General features: G+C 34.4%; 1 protein-coding gene across 5 annotated transcripts in view; it reads left to right on the top strand.

Annotated features, from left to right (window-relative positions):
- Positions 1 to 6,918: 6,918 nt before the first annotated feature.
- The window catches only part of LOC123536079 (alpha-1,3-mannosyl-glycoprotein 4-beta-N-acetylglucosaminyltransferase C-like), a 30,382-nt gene continuing 19,810 nt past the window's right edge, over positions 6,919 to 17,490 (top strand). The window contains exons 1-5 of one of the 5 annotated variants that reach the window (XM_053528451.1): positions 6,919 to 7,429; positions 7,895 to 7,967; positions 8,992 to 9,152; positions 15,349 to 15,383; positions 16,342 to 16,519. In XM_053528451.1, coding sequence (XP_053384426.1) covers positions 9,065 to 9,152; positions 15,349 to 15,383; positions 16,342 to 16,519 — 301 coding nt within the window. In that variant the 5' untranslated portion in view covers positions 6,919 to 7,429; positions 7,895 to 7,967; positions 8,992 to 9,064. Of the gene's footprint in view, positions 7,430 to 7,463; positions 7,968 to 8,991; positions 9,153 to 15,348; positions 15,384 to 16,341; positions 16,520 to 17,490 lie in introns of those variants that run through there. The other 4 variants (XM_045318890.2, XM_053528450.1, XM_045318892.2 and 1 more) reach the window with 4 other exon arrangements.

Genomic DNA, 17,490 nt, shown 5'->3' with positions numbered 1-17,490 from the left:
TTTCAGGAAAATAACAATTCACAATACGTTCACAAAACACACCAGTGTCATTAATTCTCTGCAAACTTCGGTATGAAGTAATTCTTCAGAAGAAAACTGCACAAGAAACTGCTAGCATAGAACTTAGTATTAATAGAAGTTGCAATACTTAGCAGTGGCAGTAAAGTACGGTAGCGGCAACAATAGAAAGTAGTAGTAGTAGTAGTAGTGACAGTGGTAGTGGCAGTTGCAGTAGCAGCAGCAGCAGCAGCAGCAGCAGCAGAGGAATAAGTGACAGCAACAACAGCAGCAGGAGAAGAAGAGGTAGATGTTCAAGACGTATTAGTGGAAGCAGGTATAGTAGTATCAGTAGCAACAGTTGTAGTAGTAGTAGTTGAAGTAGTAGTAGTAGTAGTAGTAGAAGAAGAAGAAGTACATGTAGTAATAGCAATAGAAGTAGCGGCACCAGTAGTAGTAGTACAATCAAAATGTTAACTATTGGCAATGGAGGGTTTTTGAGTTGAAGATCTAGTAAAATTGTCCGTTAGGTTTGGTGGGGATCACTTTTTAATAGATATTATCGTCGAAAGTCTTTTTAGGAGCCGGTGTTTTACACGGAAAGAGTAACTTTTTTAAATAGAACAATGTCCGGGAATCGATATTGTATGAGAGTTCGAAAGTAGTAATTTCGGCAGTGAGTATTTTACATGGAAGGAGTCACTTTTTCTATAGAATAATAACCGGGGTCGTTATTCTATGAGATTCGAAGGCAGTCATCTTTAGGGAGTCAGTATTTTACTTGGAGGGGTCAGTTTTTCTATAGAATAATGACCGGGGGGTCGTTATTCTATAGAGTTTTCAAAGGGAGTCAGTTTTTTTATAAGGGGAGTCAATATTTTACAGGAAAGGAGTTACATTTTCTATAGAATAATGACCGGGGGGTCGTTATTCTATGGTGGTCAAAATACTTCATTACACCGGAACTTAAATAATGTGGTAAAACCCTTGAAATAGCACCGACCGCCAAATTCTTAGGAATGTATTTTGATCAATATTTAACGTGGCCCCATCATATAAATAATCTAGTTGATAAGTGTGAAAAAGATATTAACCTCTTGAGACTAATATCAGGAACAAACTGGGGAGCTAATAAGAAAACTAAACTCCTGTTATATAACTCCTTAATTATGAGCAAAATTAATTAAGGTAGCACAGCATATGCGTCAGCCTGCAAATCACAATTAAAGAGGCTAGATGTAATACAAAGTAAGGCCCTAAGAGTAGTCACTGGAGCATATAAAACAACTAATAAAATGGCAGTACTAGTAGAAACGGCCCAGCTACCATTAGATATAACAAGAGAGGTCAATATGCTCAAATATTGGGCCAGATCAAGCCGCCTAGGTGAAAATCTGCCCATAAATAATACAATCAAAGCACTGAAAGAATGCCCTAGTACCATCGAAAGGGTTAGAAACGGTCACACTGGTAGGAAAGAGCTTAGAACACAGCCGTACACTCGAGAGGTTAATAGGTTACTAGATAAATATCAATTAAATGAAGTAAATGTACAAGAGCCGGTGTTTTCATATAATGCTGGGATCATGGTCACAACCCCCGGCTTAAGCCTTAAATGCTTCATTAATAAAACAGAAGATACCACCCAGGCTAAACATATAACAGAAATGCATATAATGAAGCATTATAAGTCACATTACCATATATATACAGACGGTAGCAAAAATCCCAGCGAAAATAAAGCGGGCGCGGCCTTTGTTGTCTTTGATCCCTATAGCAAAGAAATGTGCTCGTCGGCCCTCAAATTAGACCCTAGGGTCTCCATATTCACGTGTGAGGCAACAGCCATCCAACATGCACTGAAATGGATACCCGAAAACATGCCCAGAAACATAGCTATATTTACAGATAGTTTGTCTGTATTACAATCAATAAATACAGGCAGGTCACAATCAAGATCTGATATAATAGTTGACATTATTCATAAAATCAGCCATCTCAGTAAAATAGGTATACATGTTTCCCTAATATGGGTCCCAAGTCATGTAGGCATTATGGGAAACGAAAGGGTCGATCAACTAGCAAAGCAAGGGTCCGAAAATGGAGCCCCAAAACAGGTCAAATTAGCAGTATCTGAGGTTAATAGCATAATAAAGGCCAAATCAAGGGAGTTTTTTAAACAGAGATGGCTACAACAAGACACAATGCGCCCTCTCAGAACATATTCCCAGTAAAATGCAAATTTATAGCACAAACACCGGCCATGATAAGATCATTACCAGATTAAGGCTGGGGCGGAACGGTCTGGGCTGGAAGAACTACTCAGATAAACATCTATGCCCACACTGTACAGAATACGAAACATTCAACCACGTATTCTTTGACATACACAAAGAGTGTACACGAAATGCAGAACACAGATTGGAACTTGAATGTGGACTCCTGAAACTCGGGTTGGTCTGTATAGACAGAAAAACACTCCTCTTCCCTCCAAAGGAAGTCGAGCAGCAGGTCTACAGCCTCCTAATACATTTCATCACCAAAACAGGTTACTTGAACAGAATATAAACAAAACATAAACATTACATAGGAGTGGCCCGACCAGACAATGAATTTTATAACTTTGGCCTTAATTTAATACCACAAAGTACCAGGGGGTTTGAATCTCTATATGCACCCCGTCTGGGGGTACCATGTAAGGCTTAACGGCACTGGTGCGGTCAATAGAGATAATATAATCTCAGGGGAAACGTGTATAAACATGTTAAAATCCTAAACTTCGTTCAAAAGAGATGGCGTCAATAACCAGGGGGCTGAGCTTGTATATGCACCCCGTTTGGGGTACCATGTAAGGCTTAACGGCACTGGTGCGGTCAATACAGGCGATATGTCCTAAGGGTGAAAGGCGCTATCTATTAAAGTTGCTAGGGTCGGGCCTCAACTATGAACAGCTAGAAATAAATTCAAGAATAACATAGTAACAGGAGCCGACTGTATATGAAGTATACCAAAATAAGCCCGAAAGAGGTTTTAACATTATAATTTATATTATAGTACTTTACTTTTAGTTTGTTAAAATGTATATATACATATGTTATTTTTATTGTTTTATATAATAATCAAAAGGCCAAATACTCTTTAAATTGTTCTGATTTTAAACATATACGTAATTTTAAGCCATAACTAGGCTAATTTTAAACAATGATTTTAAAACCAGGAGACACATCCTTGCAAACACTTAACATTTCGGCAAGGATGGTCACCTGTTTTTACTAAATTAATTTTAATTATATTTTTATAACTTAATCTTATTAAAAACTTTAGGCAAAATAAAAAAAGAAATAAGAGTCTTTGTGTTTTCGTAGTTTAAAGTAATGGTCAGCAATGTATATATGTGATAGGAAAATCAAGTAGTGATGATGATCCGGAAACATACAGACGTCGACACACAACGGTAAACAAACAACAGGTAAACAGGTAAATTTTAAGTAAAAATTCTTACGCGTAATTTAGGTGACGGGTACACAGGATTCGCGTGTAAAACATTTATTAATACATAGTTTATCTTCAAATTTGCAGAATCGCTAAAGAACACATATAGCTATATTGCTAGAGCACTTTTAGGAAGATAATATCATTAAAATAACCAAAATCACTTAGAAACAGTCGAATTTTGATAAAAACAACCGCAAAATTTCATACAGCGCGATCGTGAATATCTTTTACATGCAATAAGTAAAGTAAGTAATACCGATACTACGGTGCCCCTAAAGAGACATGTTACACACATTTTTCCAATTAGGTAATGTGAGACTTTTTTTTATTTCGTTTAAACGAAATCATTTCGTTTAAACGAAATAAGTTATATCGTTTAAACGAAATCATTTCGTTTAAACGAAATAACTTATTTCGTTTAAACGAAATGATTTCGTTTAAACGAAATGATTTCGTTTAAACGAAATAACTATTCGTTTAAACGAAATGATTTCGTTTAAACGAAATAACTTATTTCATTTAAACGAAATGACTTATTTCGTTTAAACGAAATCATTTCGTTTAAACGAAATAAGTTATTTCGTTTAAACGAAATCATTATTTCGTTTAAACGAAATCATTTCGTTTAAACGAAATAAAAAAAGTCTCACATTACCTAACTTGAAAAAAAGTGTGTAACATGTCACTTTAGGGGCACCGTACGATACAATCATTAAATTCAGACTTTGGACTATAAAGTGCAAAAAAAAAACAGAACTGAAAAACATTAAAAAATGACAAAATGACAGCAATTTTAAAATATAGTAAAACGGTATCGGTGAAGTACATTGAATGTTTACGAGAATATAAAATAAGCATATTTATCGATATGACACATTAATGCAGTAGGCGTGGCGTGTAATCTATAAATAACCTGTGTACTGTCAACAATCGGACGTATATAAAGGTTATGTTTTAGAGGTGTTTCTAAAGTTTTAAAGTTTTTAAAGTTTTAATATTAATAAAATAAATCTTAAGAGTATAGATGTAGTTCATGGTCAGTGGCAGTCTTTCTCAGGCGTTTCAGGAGTGTAAGTAAGGTAATCGCGGCTCTTACCCCGGATGACAAAATTTAATAAATTTAAATATATTTCATAATCTATTTATTATTTTGGAAATTTAGATACAATTGAGGGGGGGGGGTATAACATTTAAAAACATTACAATAACAATAAATACTCCAGCCAAGATCCAGACATGTTCCAAAATTAACACCCGGGCCTAGAATTAAGGTCCCTTTTTAATCATCTCATATGAATCTAATTCTTTGGAATCGATCCAGGCGCCGACCTGTGTCTGGCAACGGGTCTCAAAATTCAAATCTCGCTGGGCCTACGATTGATTAGTTAGACTGGAAACAGTCATAACTACGCAGCGCAGCGTAAACAAATTAAAATGAATAAAACAAAACAAAAACAAAGTACGATGACGAAGCGCGACAGTACGATGGCAATAACACGACAGTTCGATGGCGAAGTCCGACAGTATGATGATGACAGTCCATCGTATGGTCGCGCTTCGCCATCGCATCTTCGTTCTACACCATCGTACTGTTGCCTTCTTGTCAACCATGCGCAGAACACGGAGGAACGTGCTTTACTTACTAATAATCTTGTGTACAAGAAAAATCCAATTTTATTGAACAGAACAGAACTAAACAGAACTTTATTGAAGGAACACAGATTACCAAAAAAAAGAAGCGAAAACAACCAACTGTTTTCTAGACCTAATCAACATTTTTGCACAAAATTACACAAAAGCTTTGATATAAGCAACATGCATTGTTTAATTATTTTGAGCTGATAATAAATAGTTTTAATTTCTCACGAGCAGAGTAAACAATTTGTTATTTCTTTATAACACTCTGTCTGGTGATATTCGTTTGAAGATTGTGTTCTAGTTAGATACACAATGATTTAGCAAGGGTGACATTAGAGTGTAATCAATGTTAATGTGAACCTGGCATTCATCGATCCTTAAAGAGCATTATGTGCTCCGGTGAGCTTAGTAACCATTCTTTGTGTTAGCCTACATAGCTCTTGTGATCTTTTTCCGTTTAACAGGCTGTTTTTAAAACATTTAAGGCGAGTGTATTGCTAACAGATATTATAGAAACCTTTTACGAAGACCAAGATTAAATTTACAACAAACCTCTATTAAACTTTTAAAACATAAGATATATAAGCAGATAAAATATATCTTACCTTCATTACAAAATGGCACATCCAGCAACGGAGCTCCGATGCCTCAATGTCAACAGTAAGGGGTGGTAAGAGGTCGTTCGTTCGTTTCCTCGTCAAAAAGAAAACGTCTGTCATTTTTAACGACTTGTATATCATGTAGTGATGTATACCAGTGTACAAACACATGTACTGCCACCCGTTTGAAATTTGAACGCACGAACATTTCGGGTAATACCACTAGCTGATACAATATATTTAGAAAGGCACACGATAATAATTTTATGTTTATCTTTCGAAATAAAAATCTATTTATTCATTCATTAATATATTCAGTACACTTATCGTCGTATAAGTTAGATACAGTAACATAAAATTATTCATGATTCCCATCGTTACTATATTCCAGTTCATGCTTTATTTCATACTTCAAAGTCTTTACCATAATTTTGTTTATGCATTTTCAATCATGCTTTGCACGATATTTTCGTGTTTAAGCGTCAGTGTATACATGTAGTATTTAAAACTTGCATTACAAGTGTTCTAGTTACTCGGGGCAAGAATTTGACACCAGAAGGTTATTTCTTACTTACAACAATTTATCCCACCCACCCGTCTGTTATTGTAAATGGTATTCACAACTTTATCATGACATCAGGAGTTCTAACTGACCAATCAGAGAGCTGAATTTTCAGTTATCTGCCATTTTCACTTGGGTTTAAACGAAATATGCTCTTAATGAACATTATGAATACAAAATTTATTCCCTTCTCTGTTAACATAGGCACCTTTTGGTGTCTTTTTCTTGCTGTTGCTTTACAGTATTTTAGTATTTCCCAGGTAAATCAAAGATTCCCTGGCTCCTGGAAAAGATACAGAATACATTGAAATAAAATATTCAGTTGTTTTGTAAATTGAAATCGTGTCAAATCCTATTCGTTTTTTTTCTTTCTTTCTTTCTTTTTTTTGTTGTTGTTGTTGTTGTTGTTGTTGTAGTTAGAGCAATGGATAAGTGAATAATTGGTTTACTCATGAGTTAAAGTGAGTAATCGTTTTTCTTCAAAAGTGTCCCCTTACAGACGTAAGAAGCCGTTTCGCTAGGACGAACACCAGTTTTATCATCGGCTTCGCCTCGGACAATATTGGTGTTCATCCTAGCGAAACGACATCTTAAGTCTGTAAGAGGACACTTTTGAAGAAAAACTCGTACTGTATCTATTACATAAAGTATTATATTAAGAACAAAGAGCAAGGTCACATTTCAACAAAACTAATACTGATCGTGTATTTTTAAGATAAATAACATTCATAAAGATATTACAGCGATGAACTGAATAGCATGGTTTTGAATGTCCTTGAACAAAATTACACAAAATGAAGTATTGAGTTTAAACGATAATTTAAAAAAGCACGATAGGGGTGATGGAAATGGTACAATGTGAATAAAAAACAGAATAGCCGAATCGTGTTTGCTTTATTAGATTGTAACATGTATAGATAAGATCTGGAAAATATAACGTGTATGGACTTTTGTTATTTATGAAGCGGTACATTCTTTTTATCTCTAAAATAGTTTCGTTTCTCTAATGTATTTTTGAACAGTGTTAAAGATTGATACAATTTATTTAAGTCGAGAGATAATGAACTATTACCCTTAATGATGACACTGATAGAAGGGATACAGCTCTGGGAGATCAGCATGCAGGACAAACAAGGAAGTAAGAATTTTCTTATTATGCATTCGCACAAGGGAGAGTCAAATATATTATTTTCAAATAAATCAGATGACAGAGGGCTGCAGTGGGTACGCACTATTTGCAGTTTGCAGTCACGAGTTAACGTTCGGTAGATCGTTATTTAACATGACGCTCCCGTTGGATCACTTTGTGACTGAAGTGTCTTTTGTAGTGTATCAGTTACCAATTAAACATTTAATTGCATGGCTATCTATAATGTTGATCTTACACGCTTTGTGATATATGAAACAATGAACTCTATATTCAACCTAATGATGTATCAGTGCGTCTAAAATACTTATTCTCTATAGGTATATTGAACCAGAAGAGGTACACTAATAAATCATAAATTAAGGGCTTATTAATAAACAATTTGGTTATTTTTTACGACTACAGTCAACCCTACATGAATTATATAAGATAAGGATACGTACCATCTTTTTCAAGATAAATTCAACGGGATAGTTTGGTGAATACAAGTCAAATGGAAGTGCTCACCTGGTACAGATAGGAAAAAGAAGTAGGTTCAACTATTATTTTTCTTTTTAGATAGGAAAAAACAAGTAGGTTCAACTATTATTTTTCTTTATAGATACGAAAAACAAGTAGGATCAGCTATTATTTTTCTTTTTAGATGGAAAAACAGGTAGGTTCAACTATATTAATTTTTCTTTTTAGATAGGAAAAACAAGTAAGATCAGCTATTATTTTTCTTTTCAGATAGAAAGTTCAACTATTATTTTTCTTTTTAGATAGGAAAAACAAGTAGGATCAGCTATTATTTTTCTTTTTAGATAGGAAAAACAAGTAGGATCAGCTATTATTTTTCTTTTTAGATAGGAAAAACAGGTAGGTTCAACTGTATTATTTTTCTTTTTAGATAGGAAAAACAAGTAGGATCAGCTATTATTTTTCTTTTTAGATGGAAAAACAGGTAGGTTCAACTGTATTATTTTTCTTTTTAGATAGGAAAAACAAGTAGGATCAGCTATTATTTTTTTCTTTTTAGATAGAAAAACAAGTAGGTTCAACTATTATATTTCTTTTTAGATGAAAAAACAAGTAGGTTCAACTATTATTTTTCTTTTTAGATAGGAAAAAACAAGTAGGATCGGCTGTTCTAGCTGAAAGTCAGCTTCATAGGTTACATAAACTGTTTTGTCTGGACGTGATCATCAGAAAATAAAAGTAGCGTCCGTTACAATAGGTCAGAGCTTCAAAATGTCAGTTCTTTTCTTTCAAAAAATTCTCCTCTGACATTGTTGTTTATCATAATAGAATAAAATAACAACAAAGCTGAAAATCCAGGTATTATTTAGTTCCAAGTTTCATGCCTTGTAGTGCGTTGACAGTTTCTAGCAATTGCTACTAATTATGTAAAACCTGTTTTAGAATGTAATTGACAGTTGAGGACACGGAGATAGAATAAATATTTGTTTAAAAGCACTTTATCTAAATACGTTCAATACACTATAATCCGCTGCAGGATATCAAGAAAACAATGTAATATGTTTGTACAGAAAGAAAAAATATTTCCATTTCAGGTGTGTTAAAACATAAGTTTTATTTAGTGATATGCATGTGAAGAAAGAAGAATTATTTTAAAGAGGAAAAGGAATGGCATCTCAACGTAACCTGAAAATTACCGTCGTCGTTTTTCTCGTTACTTACACATTGTTACAACTTCAGTTGATGCAAAGTAAAGGTTAGTCTTTTTACTGCTTTGTTCGTATAATTTCAACACTTTATGTTATATCTTCAGTCAATTTACATACCTGGTATTCGGCCTAGATTTCTTAGCACTAAGTAATGATGCAAGAAGTAACTGTTTATTGTCTGGTGATTTTCTCTCTTTTAACTAAGGTTTTACAGTAAGAGAGTCACGGAAACACAACTTGCAAGGAGAAAGAACTCTCAGCGTAGACATCTGTAGTTGTGTATACTGAGTTTACTTTTTAGCATTACAATATATTTCATAACATCTTTTTCCGTGAACTTTTTATAATATAAAGCATAATACAAATACAATCAAGTGAATGAAGAAATTAGCTATTTTTAGCTCACCTGAGCACGAAGTGCTCAAAGGTGAGCTTTAGTGATCACCCTGTGTCCGGCGTCCGTCGTCGTCCGTCCGTCCGTCCGTCGTCAACAATTTGACTGTTAACACTCTAGATGTCACATTTTTGACCCAATCTTAATGAAGCTTCGTCAGAATGTTACCCTCAATAAAATCTTGGACGAGTTCGATATTGGGTCATCTGGGATCAAAAACTAGGTCATCAGGTCAAATCAAAGGAAAAGCTTGTTAACACTCTAGAGGTCACAATTTTGGCCCAATCTTAATGAAACTTGGTCAGGATGTTACCCTCAATAAAATCTTGGGCGAGTTTGATATTGGGTCATCTGGGGTCAATAACTAGGTCACCAGGTTAAATCAAAGAAAAAGCTTGTTAACACTCTATAGGTCACATTTTTGGACCAATCTTAATGAAACTTGGTCAGAATGTTACCCTTTAAAAAATCTTGGACGAGTTTGATTTTTGGTTATCTGGGTTTATAAACTAGGTAACCAGGTCAAATCAAAGGAAAAGCTTGTTAACACTGTAGAAGCCGCATTTATGACTGTATCTTCATGAAACTTGGTCAGATTGTTAATATTGATGATCTTAAGGTCCAGTTTGAATCTGGGTCATGTAGGATAAAAAACTAGGTCAACAAGCCAAATCAAATGAAAAGCTAGAATACACTGTAGAGGCAACATTTATGACCATACCTTAATGAAACTTGGTCAAAATGTTTATCTTGATGATCTACAGCTCAAGTTAAAATCTGGGTTAGGTAGGGACAAAAACTAGGTCACTAGGTCATATCAAAGGAAAAGCTTGTTAACATTCTAGAGGCCACATTTATGACTATATCTTTATGAAACTTAGTCAGAATGTTAAACTTGATGATTTTTAGAGCAATTTTGAATCTGGGTCATGTCGGGTCAAAAACTAGGTCACCAGGTCAAATCAAAGGAAAAGCTAATTAACACTGTAGAGGCCACATTTATGACCATATCTTAATGAAACTTGGTCAGAATGTTAATCTTGATGATTTATAGGTCAAGTTTAAATTTGGGTCAGATGGAGTCAAAAACTAGGTCACTAGGTCATATCAAAGGAAAAGCTTGTTAACACTCTAGAGGCCACATTTATGACTATATCTCCATGAAACTTAGTCAGAATGTTAAACTTGATGGTCTTTAGGTCAAGTTCGAATCTGGATTAGGTCGGGTCAAAAACTAGGTCACAGGGGTCAAATAAAAGGAATAGCTAGTAAACACTTTAGAGGCCACATTTATGATCATATCTTAATGAAACTTGGTCAGAATGTTGATCTTGATGATCTATAGGTCAAGTTTAAATCTGGGTCAGGTGTGTTAAAAAACTAGGTCACTAGGTCAAATCAAAGGAAAAGCTTGTTAAGACTCTAGAGGCCAGATTTATGACTGTATCTTCATGAAACTTAATCAGAATGTTAATCTTGATGATCTTTAGGTCAAGTTTAAATCTGGGTCATGTGGGGGCAAAAACTAGGTCACCGGGTCAAATCAAAGGAAAAGCTAGTTAACACTTTAGAGGCTACATTTATGACCATATCTTAATGAAACTTGGTCAGAATGTTGATCTTGATGATCTTTAGGTCAAGTTTAAATCTGGGTAAGGTGTGTTAAAAAACTAGGTCACTAGGTCAAATCAAAGGAAAAACTTGTTAAGACTCTAGAGGCCAGATTTATGACTGTATCTTCATGAAACGTAATCAGAATGTTAATCTTGATGATCTTTAGGTCAAGTTTAAATCTGGGTCATGTGGGGGCAAAAACTAGGTCACCGGGTCAAATCAAAGGAAAAGCTAGTTAACACTTTAGAGGCTATATTTATGACCATATCTTAATGAAACTTGGTCAGAATGTTGATCTTGATGATCTTTAGGTCAATAGGTCAGGTGAGCGATACAGGGCCTTCATGGCCCTCTTGTTTATGTAAATTATACACCACATTTTATGTAACATGTATAAACTTTGATGTCTGACATTTTCCAATAGTAGAAATATCATTGCACATGATGATTGCATTTCATTTATGTTTGGCTATTATCAATGAAATTGCATAGTGCAAAACACAATTTAACGCTGAACAAGACACTAAAACGCTACGTCATATTATACATTCTAGCATAAAACTGCTATTCTTGTCACTTTTCGGGGGTGTTTTAACAGGAGAGAAAACGTGTGTTAACAGAGAGATTCTCGCGCTCACGTACTGTATAAGAGCTGAAATAAGACTTTCTCGAAACACATCGCAATTAGTCTTAATAGTCATAGATCGGTTGTTTATGATATAAAAGGGTGTTATGCAAAATAATAGTGAAATTTGAAAATTTTTGAATTTTGACCATATTTTGAGAAGATGCGCCTATTCAGCAGCGATTTCTGGGATTAAAAAGCCAGTATTTTGTCTCCAGAATGTCAGAAAATGCACAAAATGCATCCTTTTGGGTCTTATTCATGACGGAATGAATGATATTTCAGAATCCAAGTGAAAAATAATGCAAACGAGTGAAACTTTTACCAAAATATACAATAAAAGGGCCATAGGGCCAAAATTTAGCCCAGTAAATTGGTAGGGGGTGGCTTCTATTAAATGTCTATATTTCTCTAAAATCTCGAAATTTCACAATGAAACTTGGCAGTATGTTTGGTATTACATCTTTCTTGAAAATAGAAATGAAAATTATGTGATATTTGAAAAGAAACATTTCTTATAGGAATAAGGTCGAAAGAAGTCCATAATAAATAGATCCTAATTTTCCCATTTTTTGCGCAAATTCGTGTAGAACGAGTGCTTTAATCACCGTTTCTCACTACTAGAAGACATTCTGCATGAAATGAGACGGTTTTCATGTTCATACACCCCACATGGCAAGTTTTGCAGATCGAAACCGGAAGTAGGTGTTTATTGCGTGGACGAGAGTAAATATGCGCCATTTTTAGGGTAGCAGACCACAACTGACTGGCATTTCACTAGGAACTACATAACCCTCTATTTTCTTTTCATTTTTTCGTTAATTTGTGATAGAACTTTCATGAAAAATAGGTGTAGGAAAAAGTGATGTTCTCTAAAGATACGTAAAGACGATATGAAGTTGTCGTTTTTATAGATAGATAGATAGATAGATAGATTTATTTCAACATAAAATGTACAATTTACATGGCGACTTATAATTAAAACATACAATCAAACAATAAACAAACATGTATGAATTAATATAGCCATGCCAATCAACATTATATGTTAAGGATTACACAAAAAAGAGTTAAAATAAACTCTTATTTCCATTGTGGTCCTTAAGATATAGTATTGTATGACATAGGAAGAATAATTTATCACAGTAAAAAAATAATCACAGAAAAATACCCGAAGATAAGTTTGTATAAAAATCCTATACTTAAAAATGATTGACTAGTATAAAAAATGATTGACTAGTAAAAAAACACAATGCAAAAATCTATCTATAATGCAATCTAACTAAAAGTCATATTAAGCTTAAAAAATGTTCCTTAACCTTACGTTTAAATGAATACATGGTTGTGGCATCCCTAACATTTTGTGGCAGACTGTTCCATAAACAACAACCATTATAAGCAAATGTTTTTTTCCCAAAACCTTTGACCACTGGGAGAGCATATCTCTTACTATCTGACATTGAAAAACCTGTACCATCAAGGGAGGCATTTGCCTTTGCTCTGAACCTTGTGGGATAATCATGAACAGTATTGATAGGGGTAAAGTGTTCACTTAAATATGAAGGAGCAATATTAGAATTTATTTTATAAACATGACAGAGAGTTATTTGATTAACTCTACTTGAAACTGGTAACCAGTTAAGACGTGAAAAATGCTCAATTCCAATGTGTGACATGGGATTTAAATTCAACACAAAACGTATAAGTTTATTTTGTGTGACCTGTAACTTGTGTTTTAATTCCTGTGTTAAACTATTAAACCAAGTAGAAGAGGCATAGTCGAAATGACATTGTACAAGTGATGTAACTAAGAGCTTTTTTGTGTGCAAAGTGAGGAATTCACTTTTACGGTAGAGGAATTTTAACCGAGCGTTGGATTTCTTAATAACAGACCTAGCCACTGACTCAAATGACAAACTTTGATCAATGGTTGCACCAAGATATTTAACTGAAGATTTGGATTCAATAGTTTGACCATTGCAATTTATATCAAGATTACCATGTTTTTTTAACCTTTGTACTGACCCAAATAAAATAGATTTTGTCTTACCAAGGTGAAGAGATAGTTTATTACATACAAGCCATTGACTGACAATATTCAGATCCTGACTTAAGAGATTTTCAATATCACACTTGTTTTTGGCAGACACAAGAATTGCTGAGTCATCAGCATAGAGAAGCAGCTTGTTTTTTACAACAGCTGACATGTCATTCACATAAATAAGAAAAAGCAGAGGCCCTAATATAGATCCCTGGGGCACACCACATGTTATATTGGCAGAAGAAGACAAAGTACATGATATTTCAACCAATTGGCGTCTATCAGACAAATACGAAGAAAACCATCTGACAAATACGAAGAAAACCATCTCTTATATATGAAACAAAGAAGGATTTGAATTACTGACCTTTAACCTTAAAACACTTTTTCATATATGCGCGTTCCGTGGCAAAGCTTAAACGTATTACGGCCCCAAAACGGATAATTCAAAACGAAATGACGTCAACGTGAAAAAACAACGTAGACATTCCCGCATATTTCATGGAAATTGAATGACGTTGAGGGACAATATATTCATTTAGCGCATGTTCTTTTGCAGATGTTTTCTTCAGGGAGATTATTGATTTTGATTTTCAATTTTTTCTAAAATGTTTAAACGTACAGAAATTTAGGATAGCGTTCAACAGGTTAGTTGTTTCCTCTCACAACCTTAAGATTGAGTCTGACAGGTGGCATAGACCAAAACGTATTCCATTAGCAGATAGAAAATGCACAATTTGTGATAAACTTGAAGATGAGTTTCACTTCATTTTAGAATGTTCATCCTTTTACGATTTACGTAAACAATACATCAACAGGTACTTTTGGATTAGACCAAGTATGTTTAAATTGAAACAGTTGTTTTCAGTGTAAAAATGAAAATGTAATTAAGCGTTTAAGTATATACATATTTAAATCGTTTGAAATTAGAAACACTATAAATGGCACATAATATATTTTGTTATTATACCTTGTCTCTACATATGTTGAGTACGATATATATGTAAGATAGCGATGTAGTATTGTATATTCATATGTTGTACAAATATGTAAATTTGTGTTGATATAATCTCATACTCAGCTAGTCAAAACAAAATAAGAAATGACACCTTCTCCGCATACAACAAATTACTTGACGGTCAGTTGAACCCTTAATCTTTCTTACTTTTGCTAGTTAAGAATGTCCCGTTGCTATTTATTTTGAGCAGAACGTTGTGTTTATACATGCACTTTTTAAAGCTGGTTTATATCAACGCAATTTTTGTCACGTGACTTGCTATTGTTATGTAATTGTAATTCATGTATATGTTCACATGGGCCTATGGCCTATTGAATCTGAAATAAAATCTTCTTCTTCTTCTTTGCAGATGTTATAACACGAAAAAGCATGCTCAAGTGCTCAGAATCTGACACTGACTAACTCAGCCACCAATTCAGTTATTTACGCCATTCACTTGCACAGTTGTCAGCCCAATGCCTCACTCACTTATATATTCCTTCATTCAGTGGTACACTCATTTGCTAATTTATAAAACATAATTAACAGAAATTGTGTTATTTGTGTTACAGACAGGATGTCGGCGTCTTCTGTACAACACTTACATGTAAGTTTTTTACAGCGTAGAAACTTATGTATAAAGTTAATGCTTCTGTGAATGATTCTGGTAAACAACACTGTCCTTTTGTGTTATTTCAAACATATCACCTTAAACTCTCCGCTTCAAAGTCAAAAGGTAATATCATTTTATTCTTTATTAATGGTTTACCAAAATTCGTTTACGAACACATATAAAATTACAACCATTTAAGTTGTCCCGGTCAGTAGTTATAACTAAGTGACCGTCTATAAATGAAATACAGGCTGTGAGGTTTTGTGCAGTTGCACTGACCCATCAAAACAAAAAGTCTATGTCTTCACAGTGACACTGGGTTATATCTAGTGTTCAAGTCGGACGTTAAAGACAAACCGTTATATGAGCCGTGCCATGAGAAAACCAACATAGTGGGTATGCGACCAGCAAGGATCCAGACTGCGCAGTCTGGTCAGGATCCATGCTGTTCGCTAACGGTTTCTCTAATTGTAATAGGCTTTGAAAGCGAACAACATGGATCCTGACCAGACTGCGCGGATGCGCAGGCTGGTCTGGATCATTGCTGGTCGCATACCCACTATGTTGGTTTTCTCATGGCACGGCTCAAATGATTTGGATTAAGAGCATTTTTGTATATTTACACTTACTTGTGTGATGTGTTTAATTCTTAACAGTTTTGTGACATATTTTGATTTTGATTCAAAAACACTTTTCCTCTGCTGGTTTGTTGTTCTTGGAAATCGATTACATCAAACCAACACACTGACTGACTTAATTTTATAGCTGAGCAAAGAAGGGAATGTTTAAACAAGTTTATTGTATTTTCTTGGCAGTAAAGAGTTTAATAAACGTTCGAAGAGTCAATGTACTTATATAGTTTAAAATGTAGTAAGAGCGTACACGTCTCTCGTTGTTAAAAGCATGTAATGAGCGCGAAAATGCCATACTTTATAGCTCCTTTTTGTTATAGAACCATGCAATACTGACCGCGGCACCAAGCGTTACCGAGGGTACAAAAGAACAGACACGTTTGTTAGACCATAGTACCCAGCAAATGGACTCCACCACCGCCATGAATGTGCCAATACAGCGAACCCATTGTGGAGGCAATGTCACATTACTTCTGGGACACCAAAGACAAAATCGAGGTATGTAATGTTTGTACTCTTCCTGGTTTTTCATTGAAGAGTGTTTTTATACAAATATCTCTATATTATTTTTGATCTGAGAAGATATCCTTTGTAAAACTGTAGCGTTTTTATATGTGTTTCTATTTTTGAGAATTATACAGAATCCTGTTCGTGCTACTTTAATTCTCGCCTCACCTGCGATATTCCGCTAAACATATATACATGCGAGATTCAAAAATTCTCGCGAGGTTTTTGAGTCGATAATAATTGTCTTAATTTTCGCATGTATTTCTTAATTATCGCACTGGGAATTTTCAAAAGTCCCCGAAAACCAAATTCACAATGCAAGATTTAGTAAAACTTTTCCTCCCGCCAATATTTTTGTCTGGTCTCGTGCATTCGTATCAACGCAGATTTGTGGAATTTTCAAATTTACTCTCCCTTGTCCCCATAATGTCATTTCCCGTTTATAACCGTTCTTTAATTAAGCAAATCACTAAATGAGATATATTATTTCGATTCTAACACCTTACCAAGGATTTTTAAGTACATCCTTGATGACATTCATTAAATATTTGCCCGTTTTCAAACGGTTTCTTTTTCAGCGCGCCGCTATGCCGTTTGACGCTATGACGTAATAATTATGAAGTCATAACAGTGATTTGTTGTATAATAATTCACCGTTTTCTGCCTTCTTTGTTTAACAGGAAAATGAATCGGATCGTGTTAGAATGAGAAATAATTCGTAACACCAGGGTGCGAAGTGTTACTAATTCTTGCAGGTATGGATCATTCTTTAAGCGGAGTTTTAAATTCCCGATTCGAGAATTAAGAAAAGACATGCGATATCATAATTAGAATGATAGTTATCGCCCTATAAACCTCGCGGGAATTGTTAAATCTCGCATTGTTTTGAAACATTGTTTTGACAGCGAGAATTAATGTAGCACGAACAGAATTCAGTAGAATAAGTTTCTTCATAATTTTGT

The sequence above is a fragment of the Mercenaria mercenaria genome, chromosome 17 (assembly GCF_021730395.1).
Source record: "Mercenaria mercenaria strain notata chromosome 17, MADL_Memer_1, whole genome shotgun sequence".
In the NCBI taxonomy this organism is placed as follows: domain Eukaryota; kingdom Metazoa; phylum Mollusca; class Bivalvia; order Venerida; family Veneridae; genus Mercenaria; species Mercenaria mercenaria.
The sequence above is the reverse complement of the archived record's forward strand: the minus strand, read 5'-3'. Positions and strand labels throughout refer to the sequence as shown.